The following is a 24,898-nucleotide window of genomic DNA, read 5'->3' on the forward strand; positions in this document are numbered from 1 at the left end:
TATGTAGCCAGTGCGTACTTTAACATTCCTGCTTCCACAACCCATTGATGGGCTTTGTATTTACATGATTAAAAGCTAAGCAAAACATCTCCTATGTTCAATATTTGCTTTGAAATTAGCATATTCCACAAAACTAATTGGGGGGGGGATACTCATATTGAAGACTCACGATTATTATTTTTACGTGCTTGATGTCCTTTTATTCCACTGGCAGCTGCCACTTCATTTCTTCACCATTTTCCTTCACTTTGCCCTCACTGACCTCAGCCACCTTTCTTCTCACTTGTGCTTAATATGACACCTTCAGCTCACCAGATCCATTGGCAGTGAGTGAAAATGGGGCTATGGACAGTGAGGTCAAGGAAAAGGAAGTTTCAGGAACAAAGGGACAAGTGGGTTCTGAAAAGTACTGAAAGTGCGTGAATATGCTTACAACTGATATTAAAATATTTTAGAAGTGGGAAGTACTAATTTCCAGGCATGAATATGAAGCTAAACAAGTTTCAGCTAAACCACGTAAGAAGGCTCCCTTCCACAGTTTAATACAGTTTTATGCAGCCAAGGCGTCACACGATTGCTCCAGTCCTCACACGATCAAGTGAGTTACCTCTATGGAAAAGTCTTTGCAGACTGCAGTAAAATAGAAAGAAAGGGTTGCCACCTCCATGAAGGAAGAATCAACAAAGCTATTCCAAATGAGAACTGATATTACTCTTATTTAAATGTTATATTTCAGCTGAGAATTTCAATACAAAAATATAGGACTCTGATCATTTTGTCTATAGCAAAACAGCTAGAAAAAGGCACAAGTACATAATAAAATATCCCATTTGCTAATTTTTGTGTTCCCGTTTTAAATAAAACAAAAAGAACTTGAGCAGTCACTGATCATGTAGGTTTCTGTTGGCGAAAAGCCAATGTACATACAAACGTCTCTGGAACAGTGACTCTCAAACCTGATTTTAAGTATCTGTGTCATTTATTATTTCTGAAGTTCAAAAAGGGATCCCGTTATTTAATCAATGATAATACACCAATCATGTGATGCTTCTTCACCTTCTTCAAATTCTTCTGCAAAATACAGTGTATTTTCCCTTTAACACTATTGTAGAAACTACAGTTCCTATTGGCATTTTAAAAAATGTGTACACCTTCAGTTATTCTTTTTTAAAAAGTGGAAAAAGTCTCTGTATAGAAAGACATACAAAACAGTGCATATTTCCTCACTTATGTAAAAGGCAGAAGTAGAAGGCTTGTCATTCCCTTGCAGTTATGCATGGTAGCCATTTGCCTTCCCAATATGTGGCAACGGTGTGAAGTTCTCATAGATTGCCATGGCATTTGTGTTTTGATAGATAAGGTCTGTTTTCTTATCTTTCTGGGATTTGATAATGTCCAAAACACACTGGTTTAGGAAGACATACTGGTCCTAAAGGAGAGAAATAATAACAATAACATGAATAATGAATATGTAGCATAGATTTCATATGATGAATCATTTTTAAGAGAGATTATGCCCATTACTGCAGTCAACAACTGCAATGCATCCATACATCTTGCAAATATCTCGGGCTTCTCCATTGCCATTTCATTATATGAAAGAAAAGGGGGGGGGGAATCTCACAGTTTTAAAACATCTGCCTCTTCCTGCCCATATAGGAAGTGACTGCAAGAAAGGCATTTCTTTTTTCCCCAGCATTCAAAAGAAATAAACAGCAGTGCCCCTCAAGGTATCCATATGAGCAATAAGAACAGAAACTGAAATAACGGTGCAGAGTTGATTGTTCAGAAATTTAGGTCTGATGTCTGCAGTTGCATCTCCAGGTTATCAAAAGAAATATTAAATCAACTGGAACAATGCTGAAAGCTGGTGACAATATTACTTGCTATGCCATGTGTAGGTCATTGATTGACGTGCTCAGAAAAGCATCCTGCCCATACCTCTGTTTGCACCATTAAAGACCGATGCATTCGAAGTTCATATACAGCACCGTACACATCAACAGTGTTCTCCATCTCCATTTGATGGATCAAACGGTCAATTGCAATGAATGTCCCCGTCCTTCCGACACCAGCACTGTAAGAAAATAATAATTGCGCATGTGTTTAATGGCTTTGTGCTTGCCTTCAGTTAAGCCCTAAATCCTTGCTTATATCTCAGTTTAAGGATCACTTTGTTGGGAGATTCATTCCCCGTCTGCAGTCATAGGATTGCTGTGTATCATATGACTGTATGTGTTTTGTTCCCACAGAGTGGATGTGACGTAGACAGGATGTTCGTCTACTGTATCGTTCCTGAAGTGGAACTGTTGTTCCTTTGTTCTTTCTCTTCGCTGCCTGCTATGCTAGAGAGAGGCAGCCATGCTAAACAGCTCTGAATGTCTGAGCTGGGCAAACAGAGACAGACTCTGCATTTTGCCACAATAAAGTACTTTTGCCTTATTCAATGGCTTGTGTGTTGTTCTTCATGCTGGGAACAATCGCACATTTGATTGCACCACCGGACTCAATAGTAGCCGGGCACGTGTGCACAAAGCTTTGTCCTAGCCCTGGGGCAGTCTCACAACTGCCCCGGGCGACAAATGCTAACACACTTAACACAGCATAATTATCTTCCTTCTGTGAATGAAAAAACAAAGACACACACAACCTATTCTGCTGCTCTTAATACTCTTGGTGGACACCTTTTCCTCCATAGAAGTGATGCACAGGTAGAGAAATTACCTGTCAAGTGGCCCTAGGGCCACTTGGCACCATGGTCCCAAGAGATGGAGCCCATTGCAAAAGCTGTCTGTTTGTCTAAGGCAGGGATGGGGAAACCTATGTCTTTCCAGATGTTGTTGGGCTCCTACTCCCATGAGACCCAGCCAGCAAGGCCAACAGCCAGGGGAAAGGAGAGCTGTAGTTCTGCAACATCTGGAGGACCACAGGTCTACAGTGTACATCAATTAAAAAAGAGACTGAGGAGGCCTTGCCTCTTGCTTTTCAGACAACTAGGCAGTAAGCAAAGTAATGGTCAGGTTCCTGCCCTCACTCCATTTAGATGGATGCCTCTACATGAAGTAACTCTGAATATGCAAAGAGTGGGGGTAAATCCATCCTGCTAGTGCTAAGATTGTGCCCAGGAAATGGTCTGGAAGAATCAGGTGCTGTTATCATTGTTCACCTATGGGACACAGGTGGTGCTGTGGTCTAAACCACTGAGCCTCTTGGGATTGTCTATCAGAAGGTCAGTGGTTCAAATCCCCACCCCATTGCTCTGCCCCAGCTCCTGCCAACCTAGCAATCTGAAAGCACGCCAGTGCAAGTAGATAAATAGGGGCCACTGTGGCGGGAAGGTAAATGGCATTTCCGTTCACTCTGGCACTCATCATGGTGTTCCATTTTGCCAGAAGTGGTTTAGTCATGCTGGCCACATGACCCGGAAAGCTGTCTGTGGACAAACGCTGGCTCCCTCGGCCTGAAAGCGAGATGAATGCTGCAACCCCATAGTCACTTTTGACTGGACTTAACCGTCCAGGGGTCCTTTACCTTTACCCTTTACCATTGTTCACCTGAAAATCAGTGACTGTATGGAAAACTAGAATGGCAATAGAAACAAGAATACCCAACTTTGCATGTGTTAAGGCCCTGTGAGGTCATATCCCTGGCCTTTATAGTTACATAAGCAGTGGCATTGAAATATTCCCACCCCAGCTCCTACACTTCCACACAAACATAACTGTATACAGTATAGGATAGATACCACTTAGACTTGGGAGTCTCCCCTCCCCTTCCAGAAAGTAATATTTGTACCTGCAGTGCACTAAGGTAGGAGAACTTGGAGGGTTCTGCTTCATGTATTCCTGTACTAAGTGCCTGAAGTTAATGAGGAGGTTGGTTGTTTCTGGGACACCGTGATCTGGCCAGGCTGTGAAGTGGAACTGTCGCATGGGGTGACTTTCAGATGAATCACTCTTAGAAATGAAAACAGAGGGACAGGAGTAGTCGTTAGGGTTCAGAAGAATGATGTCACAAAGTATTTCATAAGAATAATAATATTTAAAAAAGCCTTTAAGCTGCTTCCTGGCAATTCTGTAGCACCTGGCACATGAAAACGTGAGCCATGAGAATGGCTTGGCGGAACGGAAAAAAAGGGCAGGCAGGTTAAAGCTCAGTGGAAGGGTTGGGTCCCAAAGACAGCTGTGGAAGAAGAGACAGTGACAAGTTGCTCAGGGCAAACAGTGTCAGGGGAGGAAGAAACAAATGTTTAAAAGTGTATGAGACTCACATCAAGTGTCAAAGCCATTTCCCTGAGCAAACTCATATTTCTATCCTCTGAGTGCTTTGGGTTCAGTACACCTTCTGGAATTGCTGCAAGCTGAGTGCATTTTGGATGCTTTCAAAGTGCTTGGATAAATCAGGGAAGTGAAATTTTTATATCTAGTTTGACTATTTTCACTAGTGATGGAGTAATCACACACAACAGAATTTGGGATTGGGTGGTTTTTTTGGGAGGGGAGATTTGGAGGTTGAGAGCTGTGAAATATTGTTAGGGGAGCAACAAGGCCTCTAGGCCAATTTGGTCCTCTTGGTAGACTGGGCCTGCCACACACACCTCCCTGGATGACTATGGGGGAACAGCATGCTTTCAGAGAACTTATTCACATGGGAAAGGTGTGTCAAATATAGAGACTCCTAGGCTCTACTTTGCTCCTAGTGATGAATGAGGAGATTTAGGAGCCTCGTTAATCGGAAAATTATCAATTTTCCCAATTATGATGTTTCCCAATTATCCAATGTTTACTTTTAGGGTCCCAGAAGACGTCTTCTTGCCTAATCCATTCAAATTCCTACTCTACAATTCTATGATTCTATGAAAAGTTTCAAACTTGAGTGGAGTGGATTCTGCCCATCTCTAAAATTCAGAGTTAGAATCACTTTTATTGTGAACTCGTTTTATTGCCTGTTCCAAATCTGAAATGAGGTATAAATTAACCTAAAATAATTAAGTTTAACAGCAGGCAACAAATCACATTGAAAAGGTAGGTCTAGAGCCTTGTTTCTCCTGCGAAAAATCTCTGCTGCCCATATCTAGTCCCCCCCCAATCAGAATAATTATCAGAATAACAAGGCCAACAGAAGTTTCTAAAAGCAGTCATACCCATGCCTCAGTCATATCAGTGCCCAAAGGTTTCTGTAGTGACAAGGAGAACAAATAAGACAGCAGAACTCGTTCTCAGAACCCTGTCTCTCTGATGTCTCTGACAAGGAAATGTGATATACCCTATGGCTGCTGGGACCCCATAGGATTGCAGCCTAAGTGATAAATCATCAATCCAGAGTATAAGCACAACACAGACAGACACACACATAGAGAGCGAGCAAACAACTCACCTTTTCCATGGAGAAATCTCTTATTGTCCACTCTGGAAGGGCAATTTCTGAAGTCATGGCTACTGTTATGTCTCCATAGCTTTTGGATTGTTTATTTGGCCAATATTCCTCACATTTTGTCTAGAAATATAAATTATAAGTCAACTTATATGATAGGTCCACAAAAGTAAAAAGAATATAAGAAAAGTAAGGGATGGGGACACTGGATTTAGGCCCAGATGGGGAGTGGGTGGGATAGAGTGTTTGAGATCAGTAAATATGGCCCCATTGTTCTCCTTCTTAAGAAGCAATTACTGTATTACCAAAGAAATCAACCTGTGCCTCTTTGCTGCTCATTTGTGTTGGCAGGTGGAGCCAAACAGTGAGAGGTGGGGGCTATCCTCTGATACAGCAGGAAGAAGAAGAAGAGTTTGGATTTGATATCCCGCTTTATCACTACCCGAAGGAGTCTCAAAGCGGCTAACATTCTCCTTTCCCCTCCTCCCCCACAACAGACACCCTGTGAGGTGGATGGCGCTGAGAGACTTCAGAGAAGTGTGACTAGCCCAAGGTCACCCAGCAGCTGCATGTGGAGGAGCGGAGATTCGAACCCGGTTCCCCAGATTACAAGTCTACCGCTCTTAACCACTACACCACACTGGCTCCCACAGGAGTGGGAGTGGTTCTACTACCAATGCCTCGGGGTGTGATTCATGCCCAGTTTGTTGCCCAGCACTGTTGCAATTGCTGAGGGTGCCAATCATGCTAAATGCCAAAGTAAGCTTTGAAAAGACTCCACTCGTTTCATAGATTTCACAGAGGCAACAACAAACAGTGCACCTTGTAAGCGTGGAGGTGGTGAGCGTACAGATGTTGAGTTACTTGATTATTTAGATGTCAATGCATTTGCAAGCCAGTGCCCCTTTCCTGTCAAAAAGGTTCTCGTAGGGACTTGCATAAGAGTATCAGAGAAGTGACCTCACAGTTCTTAGCTCACAAGTCTTTTCTGTTGCAAAGTGGTTTTGGGCAGGTTTAATAATAATAATAATAATAATAATAATAATAATAATAATAATTTATTTATACCCCACCCCTCTGGCTGGGTTTCCCCGGCCACTCTGGGCAGCTCCCAACAGAATATTAAAAACACTAAACATCAAACAAATCAGGAGCAAAAGAAGTGCTGGGCTGTAAGAGAGTGCTGCATCATTCCACTTATCCCTTAGTATCAACGGCAGCACCATACTGCCTAGGTAGCCTGCTTCCCACGACCACCGCCACTGAGCATCTCGGGCTTCAAAGCAACCCCAGAGGTCTTGCAGCATGCCTGCTGGGTGGAAGTCAAAGCACGGCAGTAGCCGAGGAATGTTCTTCTGTTGCTCATGTTGTTGCAGTCCCAAATCCAGAATAAGAAGCAGTTATCGTTCCGGTTTACTGTAGTGCCACACAAAAAACTTAGGGCAATACAAAACCAGGGCAATGTGGGGCATCTTTATCCTCTGCATCTGGATTCAACAACTTTATTACTGATCACAGGGTACATCTGTTAAGGCATCAGTCTTAGTTCCCAATTTCCCAGGTTGTGGTCTTAAACTGGTAGGTTTAAAAAAAAAAAAATCATTGAATTAAATTTTTTAGAATCATTGAGCTGCAAAATTTGTGGCGGCTGTGGTGCATGGCAACATTTTGTAGCATGTTTCGGAACTTTAACGAAAACTCACCCTGCCTTGTTCAATACATTTAGTCAGCATAACAACGGTATAAATTTTCTTCTCCCAGATCATGCGCCAGAAGTCTTGCACCGTATTGGGCAAAGGGCCTTGTGCAGCAATGAACTCTTTCTTGGAGTTGTAACCCTGCAATCAAAGTATGGTCTGAATACCACTTTTCTTATTTATAAATCTGTCGTTAAAACACTATTGGTTTTTTTAATAGGCTGGGAATACTTACCGGCATAAAGTTTGCATTAATGTAATCATTGGTTGGATGGTTTTGGATCTGAAGTCTGACACGAGAAATATCATCTGCAAAATATTATTATTATTATTATTATTATTATTATTATTATTATTATTAGGATGTGTCAATATATTTTCCTTTTTCCACAGCTCACACCACATGAGTCAAGCCACTAAATAAAGAGAACCTATTCTTTGGAATGCAGGTGGTGCTGTGGGTTAAACCACAGAGCCTAGGGCTTGCCGATCAGAAGGTCGGCAGTTCGAATCCCCACGACGGGCTGAGCTCCCGTTGCTCGGTCCGTGCTCCTGCCCACCTAGCAGTTCGAAAGCACGTCAAAGTACAAGTAGATAAATAGGTACCACTACAGCAGGAAGGTAAACAGTGTTCCCGTGTGCTGCTCAGGTTCGCCAGAAGCGGCTTTGTCATGCTGGCCACATGACCTGGAAGCTGTACACTGGCTCCCTTGGCCAATAACGTGAGATGAGCACCACAACCCCAGAGTCGGTCACGACTGGACCTAATGGTCAGGGGTTCCTTTACCTTTTTATTCTTTGGAAAACGCCATGAACCAGATGAAAGAATATAGGTGGTGTAGTAATTAGGATTAAAAGTAGCCTTAGAGTCTGATCCTAGCCCCCTAATCTTTGCTGATGGGGTGGAGGGGGAGAAGGGATTCTAGCACAGTGATGGTGCCAGGTCAGTTTTTAGTAGCAGTACGGTTGAGGAACTTACATGGCAAGACATTGTTATATCTATTTTTTGCTTTGTTCTCTTGTAGTTCAGCTGCAAATCTGGGCTGATTTGTACCAACAGGCCTAAGCTCCTGCAGCAAATAGAGAAGGAATTTAGGATTATTTTACCTCATGGCATGCAAATAGTTCTTCAACACTTGGTCATATGGCATCCAACAGTACTGAACTTTGGGGGAAGGCAATTCCTAATTGTTAGGTTTGCTTATTGTTTCCCATTGCATATGGCTTTTTCACAGTTGAATTTTGGCTCTTTAAATAATGAAATCCACCTCAAAACATGAATTTCAGATTTCGCAGGGACTCAAGCCCTATTTGCACCTCCCTTTTTCAGCTGTTCAGTGAAGACGGGACGGCCTTAATCTTTCAGCTGTGCAGGAGGAAGCGTGTATTGTTGTCATTATTTAATTTATTACCTGCCCTTACAACACGAGAGCTATGTAGCTGAGCTCTTCTGTGGAAGAATGTAAACATTACGGCGACAGAGAAAAAGCTAAGAACATTTCAAATGCATACCTCATACTCTTCTGCAAATCCGCAGTTTGAGTCAGCTTTTTGTTTCTTAAAATGAGACTCAAAGTCTTCCACTTTAAATAACTTTGATCTGAAAGAAACAAAAACAGCCACCTTGTAGTAGTCGACATTATCTACGACACCCTTACTTTGCTAAAAACTCAATTTCAGGAGCAGCTGCCAGGGAGAGGTGGCAGTGCACACATGGCCTTTTGAAGGTGGCAGCAGCAGCAGCAGCAGCACTGGAATGTCCCCAGACCACCCCAGACATTTAGTTGCCCTGTTACTTTCATAGGGGCAGTACCTGATATATGCCATCTATTCTTTTGGGCCTAGCACAGACTCTTGACATAGAAAAGGGTCATAGCCCAGTAGGGACTAGAGGTTTTATTTCAGGAATATCTGGTGTGGAGGTGTCGCTGTGCGTGCAACCTGGCCTCCTAACATCAGCATTGCTGCTGCTTACTAGGAAGTAGGGGGGAGAGGTCAGTAGTATTGTGCAGGTGCCCCAGCAGAGTCAGTCCAGTAAAACTGTAAACCCTGCAGTTGCCTCCACCCTCTTTTCCCTGGCAAGTGATAGTGATGCTGCCGCCAGGAGGCAAGGTGCAAGCTGCCACCTTTGCCCGCTGGCCGCTCTCGACTTATTTGTGCCATGAATTTTCACAGGCAACTATCTGGCCTGTACACCAAGGGCATGCTGGAGTACAACAAGGTGAGAATTAGAGACAACAGAAATCCAGAAATTCCAAATCCATATTTTCATAGCTGAAGTGCTGAGCGTGCAGAATACACAACGTAACACGTTTGCTTAAGAAATAAAGCATTAAGCATTTTCTGAGAAGCTAAACAGAAATAAAATGCAATCAAATGAGAGGCATTAATTCAAGCACTATTTCTATTATTCATCTAGAGTATAGTAAATAATTTGCTTACTTTCTCGGTCTGCAGAGGAAGATGGAAAGGAAGAGAGAAAAATCGCACACATTAGTTACAGTCTTTATTAACTGAGCAGAGCAATTTTATACATTATACTTGGAATCTAGTATTACATAAACTACAAATTCCCTGCTGTGATACAAGAATGCCCAATTAAATTTTGGAGCAAAAGCATAGCTTTAAAAATTGATCTTCTTTATAGTCTAAGCTATGCTTCTGCCATTTCCAATTATTTAGTTGCATCTATTTCTCCTGACTCCTCACATAACTTGCTTCATCCGGAAGGACAAGAAAAAGCAACCCAGTAGTTATTAAACATAGCTTGGGGGTACTCCTGGATCCTTTGCTGTTGCTTGAGGCTCAGATGGCCTTGGAGTGCCTTCCATCAGCTTGGGCTGGTGGCCCAGCTGTGCCCCTACCTGGACAGGTATAACCCTACTCCCCTGTGCGCACACACACAACGCACAATCTATCTTAGAGCCATAGAAACTAGGTTGAATTTAATACTGGTGAAACAGGGCACTCCACACCTAACCACCAGGGAAGAAAGGTAGGGTTGTAGTGGAGGCCTTTGCATGTTGTTTAGTATCTTTACATAGGCATTCTGGCACATTATTACACCAATTAATCATAACAGAGTTTAATAACATAGATTATTAGGACCTCAATGACCCCAAATACTTTTAAAGCACTCTTAAGTATTATCTCCCCCACCACTTTAAAACAAAGCCAATTCTGATTGATCCTCAGTATATTCTAAAGAGAAGATAGTAATAGTCAACTTACTCTAATTGGGTAAATGGCACCTGGTTATTTTTTCCACCTTTCCTGTAGAATTGTAGATTTTGAAAAAGGGTTAGTTGGATTTTTCACTCTTGGAAAAACTGAAATCAAAAATACAAAGCTTTCCACAACTACTGGTTTGGCTAAAATGCCAACATCAGGCCACAAGCTATGCCTTCCATTAAGCAGCAGATATAGGATTGGAAAGTCCATGTGGCCCTACCCATTCGCTGCAAGGCACAGCTCTCCCCAAAGATGAACTGACACATTGCAGACAGGGGCAGAGGAAGGGGGGTGCGGTGGATGTGGGCAGCCCCGGGTGTCACCAATGAGGGGGGTTGAAAAAATGCCAGGCGGCACTCACCGCGGGGCCTGCAGTGCACCCAAGTCATGCGTCTCTCCTGGGAGAGACACGGTGGCTTGGGCGCCTGCAGCCTCGATGCTGCCAAAGCGGTCCACCCACTGCCTCCCCCCTCCAGCTGTAGGGCGGCTGAGTGGGAGGAGGCAGGCAGACTCTGGAGGCCCTATGGATGGCTTGCCCTGGGTATGCTGCCCCAGGCGCCCGAGCGGCTTCCTCTGCTGCTGATTGCAGATTACACAGCATTCTATGAAGAGCAGTCTGCAGAGCAAGAGATCCAGAGCCTTTGAGGAAGCAAACCACCCAAGCTGCACATGAAGGCCAAAAAGAAACTACCACCCAGGGTGACAAGCCCAATCTCATCAGGGAAGAATTTCTTCTAGACCACCTTTATGGCAATCAGGCACTGAGAGTGAACATAATCCACCCACAGAGCCTTCCCAAGAGAAAAAAAATGGTATCAGCAGGGCATGACTTCTGATAAAATGTCATGTCAGCTCCCTTCAAGGGCACTGTATCAGGTGGGTATCCCTGGAATAGTCAGCTGTGGCCAAGGGGAACTCAGAGAATAAAGACTAAGAAAAGAGGTAAAGCGACCCTAATTATTTTTAAAGACCAACCTTTGCTGACTTATCAAGTCACAGTTTGGCAGGAATTTATATATTTCATAGAATCATAGAATCATAGAGTTGGAAGAGACCACAAGGACCATCCAGTCCAACCCCCTGCCAAGCGGGAATCTGAACTAAGCTGGTTCATTAAGAATTACCTATTTCTTACTTGCAGAGTTATTGCACCCCGATGATAAAAATCAAGGCCTCCTGACCTTCCTAAGACAGCCAGCCTGGAAATGGTTTGAATGCATGGTATAAACAGAGCCCAAGCATTCCAAATATAGTGGTACCTCTACTTACGAATTTGAATGCATCTAAAAATTCGTAAGTTGAAAAAATCCTAACTAAACCGCATCCAAGATGGCGGACAGAGCGCCATTCGTAAGTAGAAACATTTGTAAGTAGAGTTACCACTGTATGCGAAAGAGAAGCAGCAGAGACCAGCATCATGAAGGGTTACGTGCAACTACATCCTTGTAAAGAATTATGCAGCAGCTAATATACCTTCTGTTTTTCCAGAAGATGAAAAAACCAACTCCTGCAGCAATAACGGCAGCAGCCAGAATGCATCCGACAACAGCTCCTGTGATGACATCTGGAAAAGAAACAAACGATTTTAACTCCTTTACAAGTCATAACGACAAGGCGAAAAAAATAACAACCGCAAGGTTTTAACAAGGGCCCTTCTTATATACTCTCAGCAATCACTAGCTTTTGTTGCCCTAGTTAGGCAGGAGCTCAGAGTTTCTATTCAGCACTGAGATTTTACTGGGTAAAATTATTGGGCAGGATAACGATTCAGCAAGATATTTGAATCTCCCATTATCCAAACAAGCTGAAATGAGCAGGCATTGCTAGCTGAACTCTCAAGAAGCAAAGGGTCGTTCAGTGCAATTCAGTGGTGTCTGAACAAATCAGAGTTTAGGTCTCACCCCTGTTACACGCACCAGACCTGGTTCAGTTGACATAGTAAGCCAACTGTTTGGGCTCCCAGAGAAGAGCTTACAGCTGCTTTGCTCCTCCCTCAGTCCTTTTAACTGCGGTGCTGCACTGAGCTCAGCCAAGGCAAGATAGATCAGCCTGTAAAAGCACGAGACTCTTAACCTCAGGGTCATGGGTTCAAGCCCCATGTTGGGCAAAAGATTCCTGCATTGCAGGGGGTTGGACTAGATGACCCTCACGGTCCCTTCCAACTCTACAATTCTATTATTCCAAGGTTCTTCTTACCGTGCCCTCTGAACCAGGACTTATGGTTACGGCTTTGCCCCCACTGACCATGAGCTGGCAACTGGAAAATTCCCATAAGGTGAACTGGAGCCTGCTCCAGGGCTCATCCAACTCAACTACAAGCCACAAAGCGGATGAAAGTCTCAAGTACAAAGAACACCCAATGGCTAGTACTAGGACCTTATGCCCAATCCCGTGAGTGGTTCACGCAAGACATCAGATGTAAGGGAGGTCAGGCTGTTGGGTGCATGCAGGATTCCACGTTTAAGTGGGATTCACAAGAAAAAACGGTGCACTGCGGGATTTTTCTGTTCAGTATTCTCCGACACTCCATTCTCTCCCCCCTTTTTCCTCCCAGCGCTCCACTGCAATCCCAATAGTACATTTGCATTCTACAGTTGCCAAGCATACTTGGTCCTCACTATGGGGTTTGGATTTCTAAATTTTATTTTATTTTACAGACCTTGGGAGTTCTGCTACTACTAATTTTAATAAACCTACCATATAAAACTGATGGTGCCTGTCTTCTTGGGTACTGAATCTAGTTCCCAACCTCTTGGTCACTTGCTACTGAGTAAGTGTTTAACCTGAGACTCTGGGAGCACAGGGTGTGGCCTTTAGCTTTTGCTCCCCTAGAATGTTAGGGGTGCCCAGTAAGGTCTGGGAATTCCAGGTTGTTTGGGCTTAAGGAGCGGTAGCCACGTACTACCTCACATGGTTGGATTTATATACCCTGCTCATCAGACGCGTTCTGAAACACAAAGGTCTAAGGCTACACTTTGGCAAGGAGGGGAACAGAACTGGGTTCACAAGAACAACTAAATAAATGTACCTGGATTTTGAGGTAAGACAACAGGATCTGAAATTTTTGAAAGCGAGACATAACTCTCATTTACGTTGATGGTCTCATTCAAATAGTCAATGCGAGTAAAACCAGCAACACATACCCTAATGCAAGGCAGAGGAGAAAGAAAATGGGATTTGAAATCAGAGTTTGATTTTTAAAAGGAAAAAGTGTGTGTTACTCATTTATTATGTTTTAGCCATCAACACGACTCAGGGAAATGGAGTTAGAAATAGAATTAAAATACCTGTATGAATGAAGTGGGATTAACTGTCCACTGACATAACCATGTGTTATGGATCCGTTTCCTATTTCAATATTATGCTGCTCACTGTTGGAGGAGGAAGAGGAACGCTTTTGCTCATCTTTGACATATGCAACATAAGCATCTGCTCCCCGATTCATGAAATCATCATAGGTATATTTCAAGGCCTCTGTAGAGACTACATCTGTATGGGGGGAAAATGAGAATACATCATCATGCAATTATCAAGAAAATATAAAATGAAAGATTTTTAGATACTCAGAGTTCAATAGCAGTAAAATATTCAACAGCTACTTCAATATTGTCCAAAATCAAAACATTAACTAAAAAAAAGAAGTAAACCCATAAGTTACATGGGGGTTACATTCTGGGGATTGAGCCTAAAGCCAAAATCGTGTATAGTCAAAACACATTGCTTTCAGGTTCCTATCTTGGTTGATATAATAGCTGGCAGGTACTCTATAGCAATATAAGCATGAAACAAAGAGGAAACAATACAATCTTGATTGCACCCAAAAAATGTTGATATTTCCTTCATCGTTGCCAGAAACAATTGGATCGGATCATGGCATAGTGCAGGTATCGACCCAAAATGCAGTCTCAGAATTTTACTTCTACTACTTTACTTTTTTTTTAAGAGAAAGTATGGAACAGAGCTTCTTACATAAAGACAGAAATCATTAAATAAATGATAAAATGGCTGTACTGGGCATGCATCATTATTATTTTTACCTTTTGATGTGACTATTACTGCATATGCTACTAAAGGTCCATGGCTTGCATTAAAGCTACTGAACTGAACTGTCAAGGAGTTGTGACTGGTTCCCACGATGGTAGGGGCTGCAAGTGGAGATGGAGGGTCTGGAAAACAAATATTTATTAACTGAAAACATTTATAAACTGTTTAATATTTTAAAAGTCTCAAAGCAGTGTTACAACATAAAACCAGTAAACAGAAAAATATAAAAGCAAAAATGCAACGTAAAACTTGTAAACCACTAGTATAAAGCATATAAAAACAAATAAAACAAATATGGAAGGAATGCGGGGGAAACTATTTTTGTAATCTCTTTCTGCAGCATCACAAAGGAACACAACGGCCTGTTTGCAGAGAATAGCTTAGCTCTTGATTATCTGTATAGCACATTAGCTATGTTGAGATTTGCTGAAATGATTTTTGTATGGTGGCTTCTGTACTCTACAACTCTTAAAAGTGCAAGTTACCCACATCATTCAGAAGCTCCAGATGCCACTGCACATTGCAACTGCATCATGCATGAAGCCACCACATGGATGTTCCTTGCAGTGGTTTACATACATGGCAAACAACAAAGGATCAAGCAGCAAACACTGTTGTTGTGAAAGCTTTAAGACCCTCTATTCCAAGTCAAACTGCAAGGGATTTTTCTTGGTGGCTGCCCCACAGCTGTGCAACATCCTTTGCATGGAGTTTCACAAAAGCTTAATATTTTCTGAAAGCAGTGTAAGATATTCCTGTTTGGACTGGCATCTTCTTGCTTAGAAATATTTTAGTTTTCATGCAATACCTACAGTCCAATATATTCTAATGAAGTGGTCCAGAAAAGCTTGTGCCACAATAAATTTGCTCATCTTGAAAGTACTACAAGTTTCTATGCTGTATATAGTAATGTTACAGTATTCTGTTTTATTTTTGTTTTGGCATCCCCCCTCAACAGACACAAGTGCATAAAAACATGGGGAAAATGGGTTAAGGATAAGATATGAACTCATCAGCTGTGAGGTTTTCCTTTACAAAAAAAATTGACTCTTTTCCTCAAAGAAGTGGTCATAAAACTATTTCTAATTTTTTAAACAACCACACACCCACATCTATCTCTGTTGACACACACACACCCTTTTCATTGGGCCTCAAATTTGCAATGTGATATGCTTATTTATATGCAATGCCAATAGCTATCTAGTTCAGAAACCCATTTCCATTATGCATTCCTTGCCCACAACCCCAGACAAAGCAACCTTATGCTTACCACCAATACTTGTGGGACATATTTTTTCCTGAGGATGGCTATCTTTCCCACACGAATGTGTGACAATTCTAACAGTGTAGTTGGTATAGTAGTTCAAATCTGTTACTGTGGTATGGTTTTCCAATATATTTTCACTGCCCCAAGCACTATTTAAGATGTCGACTCCAAAGCCAGCAAACCTCCCCTCTGGATTAGACCAGTTTAGAATCAATTTTGGCTGCTTGGCGACTTGCGTGCAGTTCAACACCTCCACTCTTGCAGCATCTACAGCAAAGAAGAAGGCAGGCTAGTCACACAGGATATTTAATAAACACACATAACATTTGAATGAAAAAGGCAGCAGGTCTTAAAATATGGTAGCCTAATAAAACACCTTTCCTCAAAAAAAGACACGAGGTCTGCTCTGCTTTTGTTTGCTTCACCCCCTGCCCCATTTCTGCACGCATCACCTTATCTGGTTAAGCATATAAAGGAGAAGGATCCTGCCCTTCTGCCATTTAACAGACTTACCTGTACAGTTATTTACGCTGCTTGGTCTCCCTTCCGTTTGATTATACCCTGCTACTGAATAAATGCTGAATGTATAATTGGTCCCAGGAGTTAGCCCTGAAATTTCAGCACTTGTAGTTGGGAATATCTTGTCCGCAATAGCTTCACCGTCAATCTGTATCCTGTAGGTGTACTCTGAAGAAGCTGCATCAAGATTTTCCCATGTTAAGTTGACCGTTGTTATACTGACATCTGTAACTCTGATGCTGGTGACTGAGCTAGGAGCTGTTAAGGGAGAAAATGGCTTTTAAATATATATTATGCTGAACTGTGTTCCAAATTGCCATCATAACCTCCCAAAATATTTTCCTTTGTTATTATAAGGCACACACACACACACACACAATCATTCAACTCTCTCATAATAATAATAATAATAATAATAATAATAATAATAATAATAATAATTTATTATTTATACCCCGCCCATCTGGCCGGGTTCCCCCAGCCACTCTGGGCGGCTTCCAACAAAACAGAAATTCTAAAATACAGAAATCCATCAAACATTAAAATACAGAAATCCATCAAACATTAAAAGCTTCCCTAAACAGGGCTGCCTTGAGATGCCTTCTAAAGGTCTGGTAATTGTTGTTCTCTTTGACCTCTAGTGGGAGGGCATTCCACAGGGTGGGTGCCACTACCGAGAAGGCCCTCTGCCTGGTTCCCTGTAACTTGGCTTCTCGTAGTGAGGGAACCAGGAAACGTATTTTTAATACTTATTGTTAGCACTTTAAGGAACACTTTTAATTGCTTTTTAACTACTTACCTGTGTACCTGTGCGTGGTTTGTGGGTCCCCTGTAGTGAGGTTGTCTGCTGCTTGTGGAAATACACTAAAGTAATAGAGGGTGCCTGGTACAAGTCCTAGAATGGTAACGTTCTTGTATCGTGATGTCACATTCATTTTCTCTTGCTTTTGTTGATACAATACTATGTAAGTGTACCCTGAAGCAGCAGCATCATTGTCTTCCCATCTTAAGGTTACAGTATCTGTGCCAATATCAACCACATCGAAGCCAGAGACAGGACTGGGCTCTATATGGGGGGAACGCAAAAGGAAAGTGAGATCTGAACCATGGGAGGGACAAATAAGGGTAAGTACGCTGCCCGAAATCCAGCTGTGCTGTCCTGCTTGCGCAACAGGCCACCCTATCCTCCCTCCTGCAACTTCCTATACACTCTCAATCCCTTCTGGAGGTTTGGGAGAATCTTCACAGCAGATCGGAGGCTGCAGGGGGCATCAGGGAGAAGGAGAAGGGGAAGATCCATTGTGCCTCCTGTACAACCTCACCCAGAATATATACATTTCTCCAGGGGAGGAAAATGCCTTAAGTGTCCAAGAACACATTTGTACAGATTCTTCTTAAATTGGGCCAGCCTCAAGCTTGTTCATAATGCGAATGTACATAAAGTACCTAAATGGTACAGTAATGAATGTCATTTTGGAAATCGCCATGTTTTAATTTGCTTACTTATATAAACAGATATATCAGCGTGGTTTCCTTCAGGTTTTTTTTTAATCAGCTGCTATTGCATATATTTTGAATTTGCACCATGTTCCAGGTTCCAAGGTACTAATTGCTGCACCGGGGACATCAGAAGCATCATTCCCTTTTATTTGTAATATGCCCTCCAGAGAATGATGCACTCCAATACCCATCATTCCCCCACCCCCATGATGGATGGGGGCCATGGGAGTTGGGAGTCCAACAACCTCAGGAAGACCTGGGCATCCACAGGAATTTTGGGGGGTGGGGAGAGAGTAAATAATTGAAATGGGAATGCAGGCTAGCTTCTCACAAAAAAACAAGAAGAATACCGCACCTGTAAACAATATGTAAGTGTGGAAAATAAATTGTTATTTACCATGAAAATTGAATCTAATTGTTTAAACACGTGCCTGTCTACCTCCACTGTGTCAGCTTCCGATCCAGCACATATTGTGAATACAAAAATAAAAAAATCCTTCCAGTAGCACCTTAGAGACCAACTAAGTTTGTCATAGGTATGAGCTTTTGTGTGCTTGCACACTTCTTCAGAGAACACAAAAGCTCATACCTATGACAATCTTAGTTGGTCTCTAAGGTGCTACTGGAAGGATTTTTTTTATTTTTGTTTTGACTACGTCAGACCAACACGGCTACCTACCTGTAACTAATATTGTGAATATACCTTTATGGCACAGAAATGTAGAGACTGGGAATCTCCACCTGTCGTAATTTACTTACTGGTATAAATAGTTGTATGATTTGGTTCTCCTTCAATTGTACCATTATCAACTTGTGGGAATATTGTGAATGTATACAATGTTCCAGGTTCCAGACCCCCAATTACTGCACTGGTGGTGTTAGAATATTCCTCCTTGGCAGAATCAGTTCCTTCTATTAGTATCCGATAAGTGTAGTTGGAAGCATTTGGATCGCTATTGTTCCACTTTAAAGTTACTGTTGTATTACTGAGGTTTTCAAGGCTGATGTCAAAAACTGGGCTGGGTTCTGTTCAAGAAACAAGAAAAGGGATCTAGCTACCAGTAAGCCAATAAAAAAAGTTGCATCACAATATTAAAACAGCGATGTCAGAAGTACCTTGAGAAATGTAAAGGGTTACTACAATATGATTGGCTACCATTTTGTTAGAGTACGGTATAAAACAAAAAATGAAGGATAGGCAGAGGCAGCTAATGTAGAGGTCACACATTCTGCAGTAGATCATCACTTGTCAGAGGAACGTACTTCAGAATCAACTTAAAAATAGTAATTCTGCTTTCCTGGTATAAACTGGAGACTTAAAGGTAAAGGATGACTCTTTGGTTACGGCGCTCGTCTTGCTTTACCGGCCAAGGGAGCCGGCGTTTGTCCGTAAACAGCTTCTGGGTCATGTGGCCAGCATGACTAAGCCGCTTCTGGCGAAGCAGAGCAGCACACAGAAACGTTGTTTACTTCCCGCCGGCACACAGAAACGTTGTTTACTTCCCGCCGGAGCGGTTCCTATTCATCTACTTTCGAACTGCTAGGTGGGCAGGAGCTGGGACCGAGCAACAGGAGCTTACCCGATCGCGGGGATTTGAACCGCTAACCTTCTGATCGGCAAGCCCTAGGCTCAGTGGTTTAGACCACAGCGCCACCTGCATCCCACCTGCATTTTTTAATTTTTATTTTAAACACAATGACAACAACCAGTATCTTTAGCGTGTGTAATTATGCAGATGTATTTAGCATAGCCACCAATAGCCAGGAAACTACAAGGGCAATCATACAATACCTACTCTGCTCGAGTATGTATCATGAATATATAGAAGGACCCTTAAGAGAAATCTTACAACATACTTGTATCTACAGTTACATTATTTGAGTCTCCTTCAGTTTTACTTGTCTACCTCAATCTTGTCATCTCCTGCTTCAGTAAATATTTTGAATGTACAGAATGCATCTTTATGGTAAAGAAATGTAGCAGTCTGAAATGTTTACTAAGTTGTATGAACTTGGACTTACTTGTATAAACACTTGTAGCATTTGGTTCTCCTTCAACTGTACCATTATCGACTTGTGGAAATATTGTGAATGTATACAATGTTCCAGGTTCCAAGTCCCCAATTACTGCACTGGTGGTGTCAAAAGTTTTATTCCTGGGAGGATCAGTTCCTTCTATTAGTATCCGATAAGTGTAGTTAGACGCATTTGGATCGCTATTGTTCCACTTCAAAGTTATTGTTGAACTACTGCGGTTTTCAAGACTGATATCAGAAACTGGGTTGGGCTCTGTTTAAAAAAAGAGGAAAAGGATTATGCAAGTGAAGGGAAATACTATGACACTGTTGGATGTGTCAGAGATCTCTTGAACAGGTAGAGTTTAACTATAATGTAGTAAGCTAACGTTTTGTTGGAATATTAACATTTACATTATAAAAAACAAATACAGAAGGACAGTTTTACCTTTAAGGTACAATTTTTTTAGAGGTTCATTTATGCAGACTTTTGCTATATCACCACCTCTGCTTTAGTTGCTAAATAGAGAACTGTACTACAATCAACTCTACGATTCAAAGATTCAGTTTAAAATATTAAACTAACATGATAATCACATTCTTAATACTTGCAATCAATCTTCTAGCAACCACAGTTTCTTTACATATTGAATAACCAAAATGGGGCCCTTCTCTCTGCATTGCAGCTTTTCAGGTTTAGGTTACCGTGGTGGTGATTAGAGGCAGGGTGATTAGAGGCAGGGAATTCTAGGCCCGCCGAGTACAGTTGGTAATATTGTGATGGTTCGTAATATTGTGAGAGGTTCCACAAAACCTGACGAAAGCCCATTTCCTGAGCATTTCCACTCAGACTGAGTCCAACAGGCAGCGGTTTTGAGTTAGGTGTTGCAGCAGGGAAAGCTGAACTCTTGGGTCTTTACGTTTTGTCACTGGGTACCTCCCTTGACTTGGGGCAGGCGCAGGCAATTGGACACTGAAGCATAGAAAAGTGGGTCCCTCTTTCCATACCATCACAACAACATACAAAGAGCCTGCTGGATCGGGCCAGTTACCCATCTAGTCCAGCATCCTGTTCTCACGGTGGCCGACCAGATGCCTGCGGGGAACCCCAAAAGTTCCTACTCTCTCTCTTCCAGAAACTGGTATTCAGAAGTATTACTGCGTCCAACTATGGAGGCAGAGAGCATAGCCATCTTAGTTAGGAGCCTTATGCTCCATGAATCTGTCCAATTCGTTATGGAGGGTTCTGGTTGATGCGCCAGTCCAGTTGTTAGTGTGAGCTAATGGCCTTTGACATCTTCCCGTCCTGTCCCCCCCTTTCACTTCTTGCATTGTCTTTGCTTCTGCATTTGAGCAGCAGTTCCTTTTGTGGTTGGGTAATGTCAGGAGACCACCATAGGTCAGCAGAGAGCCCAGCAAGGCGGCGCAAGGGGTCTTTGATGCTGAGAGCCCTGAGCAACGCCAGGGCAGTCCGGGAGCGTCATGCAGTAGCGACAATCAGGTACGGAGCCCTGTGAAGGAGGGAGGTCTCTGACGCTACCTGTGAGGGAGCTGGTCAGCTCGGGAGGAGCAGCTCGGGAGGAGAGGGGGAGGTGGTGGCTCCGTCGCCCCAACAACGCAGAGGACTTAAACGTAGGTAAGAGAGGAGACGACTAGCGGTTCCCAGACTGGTGTGTTGGAGGCGTTCCCGCAGGACGCCACTTCCCGGATCTGAAAGTGACTGAATGGACATGAGAACTTTAGCTCTGTCTTGTGCATATCTGTATAATAAAAAGCTGTAAAAATACAGGCGTGGAGTTGGGAGTCGTTACTTGTGGAAAGCTGGACCAGCTCCCTCACAGGTAGACATTGGGCCCTCCCTTCCTGTGGGAAAGGATGAACTCTGAATTATATACTGGGGCTTGTCTTTGGATGGGGCTTTGGCTAGGAAGGGGACTGACCAAGGAAAATATATATTTAGTCTAGCAAAATAATAGGGAAAGGCTATGTTGCGGCTGGCATTTGCCTCTTTATGGTACAGAAACAAGCAGTCTGAAATGTTTACTTACTTGTAGGAACTTGGACTTACTTGTATAAACACTTGTAGCATTTGGTTCTCCTTCAATTGTACCATTATCAACTTGTGGGAATATTGTGAATGTATACAATGTTCCAGGTTCCAAGTCCCCAATTACTGCACTGGTGGTGTCAAAAGTTTTATTCCTGGGAGGATCAGTTCCTTCTATTAGTATCCGATAAGTGTAGTTAGATGCATTTGGATCGCTATTGTTCCACTTCAAAGTTATTGTTGAACTACTGCGGTTTTCAAGACTGATATCAGAAACTGGGCTGGGCTCTGTTAAAAAGAGGAAAAGGGTTTTAGCTGCACTGATTAAGCGAATTTTTTTTATCACACTGCTAGATGTTACTGCCAGAAATTTTTGACCCAGATATAGGTTTACTATAATTTAGCTAGCTGACCTTTTTGTGGGATTTCAATATTTTCACCACAAAAAAATAAAAATGGTAGGGCAGATGCCTAAGTTTTGCTTTCAAACCCGCAAAAATTAATGAAGTCCACTTGCGTGTACTAATTTAAAACATTTCTCTGTTACCTTCTGCATCAAGTTGCAAGGTGGCACACTAAAATATGAACATTGGGGGAAGGTCTTTGGCAGAGTCAGTGCTACCTATAGGCCAGGGGTCAGCAAACTTTTTCAGCAGGGGGCCAGTCCACTGTCCCTCAGACCTTGTGGGGGGCCGGACTATATTTTGAAAAAAATATATGAACGAATTCCTATGCCCCACAAATAACCCAAAGATGCATTTTAAATAAAAGGACACATTCTACTCATGTGAAAACACCAGGCAGGCCCCACAAATAACCCAGAGATGCATTTTAAATAAAAGGACATATTCTACTCATGTAAAAACATACTGATTCCCAGACTGTCCGCAGGCCGGATTTAGAAGGCGATTGGGCCGCATCCGGCCCCCAGGCCTTAGTTTGGAGACCCCTGCTATAGGCCTTGCATTATCTTCTCCCAGCTAGCTGTCTCACAATATCAAATTTTATTTCACTCCTTCCCACCTCCCCACCAAAACCCCTCACACACACTTCCATTCTGTGTGTCATTACTGCATATTGTTTATGAAATTGGCAAAAGGGCTCTCTCTCTCCCCCCCCCCCATTAAATTGGAATCAGAATTATTCCCCCATTCTCAACCCCTGTCAATTCTACAACTGAGCATAAATTCCAGAATAAGAATAAAAGAACGTCCAACAATTGCAATTTGGCATTCATTCCTTTAAAATGGCAAGCGCATCGTATTAAATAGTTGCATCTAAGTGTGTAGAAGACTAGTCCCCCAGTACATTACAGGCCTTCTAGCTATAGTTCTGTTTGACTCCATATTGAGGATGCAGGGAATGTACCTTTACGGGCACCCATGGCAGTTAGAAATCAACACAGATCTTTCTTACTTGTATAAACAGTTGTAGTATCTGGTTCTCCTTCAACTGTACCATTATCGATTTGTGAGTATATTCTGAATGTGTACAATGTTCCAGGTTCCAGGCCCCCAATTACTGCACTGGTGGTGTTAGAATATTCCTCCTTGGCAGGATCAGTTCCTTCTATTAGTATCCGATAAGTGTAGTTGGAATCATTTGGGTTGTTCCACTTTAAAGTTACTCCTGTGTTACTGAGGTTTTCAACCTGGATGCCAAAAACTGGATTGGGCCCTGTTTAAGGAAGTGTTATCAGATTTAGTATTGCAGAAATTCCTACAGCTAATATTTTGTTAAGATTAAACATTCACTTAGGAGCATCAGCTACTTGTCATATCTGTTTCCACCTTTGCTTGCCAAGAACAAACTTGCTTTAGAATCAATTAGGGGGGAAAAACTTATTCAGTGCGTAAAAAAAAAAGGTAAAGGACCCCTGACAGTTAAGTCCAGTCGCGAACGACTCTGGGGTTGCGGCGCTCATCTTGCTTTACTGGCTGAGGGAGCTGACGTTTGTCTGCAGACAGTTTTTCCGGGTTATGTGGCCAGCATGACTAAGCCGCTTCTGGCGAACCAGAGCAGCACACGGAAATGCCGTTTACCTTCCTGCCAGAGCAGTACCTATTTATCTACTTGCACTTTGATGTGCTTTCGAACTGCTAGGTTGGCAGGAGTTGGGACTGAGCAATGGGAGCTCACCCTGTTGCCGGGATTTGAACCGCCAACCTTCTGATCGGCAAGCCCTAGGCTCTGTGGTTTAGACCACAGTGCCACCTGTGTCCCTTCAGTGTGTACCCTGGTATAAATTCAGAAAACATTTTTAATAACTGCAGTCAATTTCCCACCTACTTCCTAAAGCATCTTTCGTACTTGGAAAGGCATAGCCTTAATGCAAATTAGCTGCACAAGGAAGCAAGGTGCAGTGGACCTGCCACTTATGCGACGGTTCATTTCTGGGGATCCAAGCACAACAAAACAAAATCAGGCAAAGCCAGGAACCCCCAGAACTGCCCCCACCCCTGTGAGGTGGAGGGCTGCTTAGTGGGCTCTGTGAAGGTCGCACAAGGGTCCTGAGGTGCTCCCAGAGCCCTCCTGCAACCTTCCCAGAGCCAGGTAAGAGAGGTGGAGGACTTAAAAAACTATTTTCACCATTGGTGGGTAGCAAACCTGCTTTCCATTTATTTTCCCCCACCCACCCACATAAGATTGCAAATGCATAAGTAAAATGTGAATGTGTATGACATTTCAAATCTTTACTTACTGGTATAAATAGTTGTATGATTTGGTTCTCCTTCAATTGTACCATTATCAATGAGTGGGAATATTGTGAATGTATACAATGTTCCAGGTTCCAGGCCCCCAATTACTGCACTGGTGGTATTAGAATATTCCTCCTTGGCAGGATCAGTTCCTTCTATTAGTATCCGATAAGTGTAGTTGGAAGCATTTGGATCGCTACTGTTCCACTTCAAAGTTACTGTTGAATTACTGCGGCTTTCAAGGCTGATGTCAAAAACTGGGCTGGGTTCTGTTCAAGAAAAAGAAAAAAGGACTTTATCTCTACCACTGGAAGAAAATATCTTCATTTGAGAATGTGCTACCCAAAATCTGTTAAGAGATACAAGGCATTACAATTTGGTTTGCAAAAACTGTGCTCCCTTTGCTCCAGTTATAGATATTTTGATAAATAACATAAAAATGGAAAGGTACCTAAATTGCACTAAACTTATACTTTTAATTTTAATATGTTCTGGTGAAGAAACAG

At 42.5% G+C, this 24,898-nt stretch overlaps 1 protein-coding gene across 1 annotated transcript in view; it reads right to left on the minus strand.

Moving 5' to 3' along the window:
* Positions 1-708: 708 nt before the first annotated feature.
* The window catches only part of PTPRJ (protein tyrosine phosphatase receptor type J), a 76,341-nt gene continuing 52,151 nt past the window's right edge, over positions 709-24,898 (minus strand). Inside the window, exons 4-25 of the mRNA XM_088666495.1 lie at positions 24,395-24,661; positions 23,110-23,370; positions 21,715-21,981; positions 19,654-19,920; positions 18,391-18,657; positions 16,931-17,197; positions 16,126-16,389; positions 15,616-15,879; positions 14,339-14,467; positions 13,589-13,790; positions 13,330-13,445; positions 11,775-11,865; positions 10,302-10,343; positions 9,513-9,521; positions 8,583-8,670; positions 8,050-8,140; positions 7,306-7,379; positions 7,077-7,211; positions 5,377-5,496; positions 3,796-3,956; positions 1,942-2,077; positions 709-1,429 (exon numbers count right to left, since the gene is read on the minus strand). Of these exons, the coding sequence (XP_088522621.1) occupies positions 1,271-1,429; positions 1,942-2,077; positions 3,796-3,956; positions 5,377-5,496; positions 7,077-7,211; positions 7,306-7,379; positions 8,050-8,140; positions 8,583-8,670; positions 9,513-9,521; positions 10,302-10,343; positions 11,775-11,865; positions 13,330-13,445; positions 13,589-13,790; positions 14,339-14,467; positions 15,616-15,879; positions 16,126-16,389; positions 16,931-17,197; positions 18,391-18,657; positions 19,654-19,920; positions 21,715-21,981; positions 23,110-23,370; positions 24,395-24,661 (3,677 nt within the window). The 3' untranslated portion in view covers positions 709-1,270. The remainder of the gene's footprint in view (positions 1,430-1,941; positions 2,078-3,795; positions 3,957-5,376; positions 5,497-7,076; positions 7,212-7,305; positions 7,380-8,049; positions 8,141-8,582; positions 8,671-9,512; positions 9,522-10,301; positions 10,344-11,774; positions 11,866-13,329; positions 13,446-13,588; positions 13,791-14,338; positions 14,468-15,615; positions 15,880-16,125; positions 16,390-16,930; positions 17,198-18,390; positions 18,658-19,653; positions 19,921-21,714; positions 21,982-23,109; positions 23,371-24,394; positions 24,662-24,898) is intronic.

The sequence above is a fragment of the Zootoca vivipara genome, chromosome 1, assembly GCF_965207765.1.
Source record: "Zootoca vivipara chromosome 1, rZooViv2.hap1.1, whole genome shotgun sequence".
In the NCBI taxonomy this organism is placed as follows: Eukaryota; Metazoa; Chordata; class Lepidosauria; order Squamata; family Lacertidae; genus Zootoca; species Zootoca vivipara.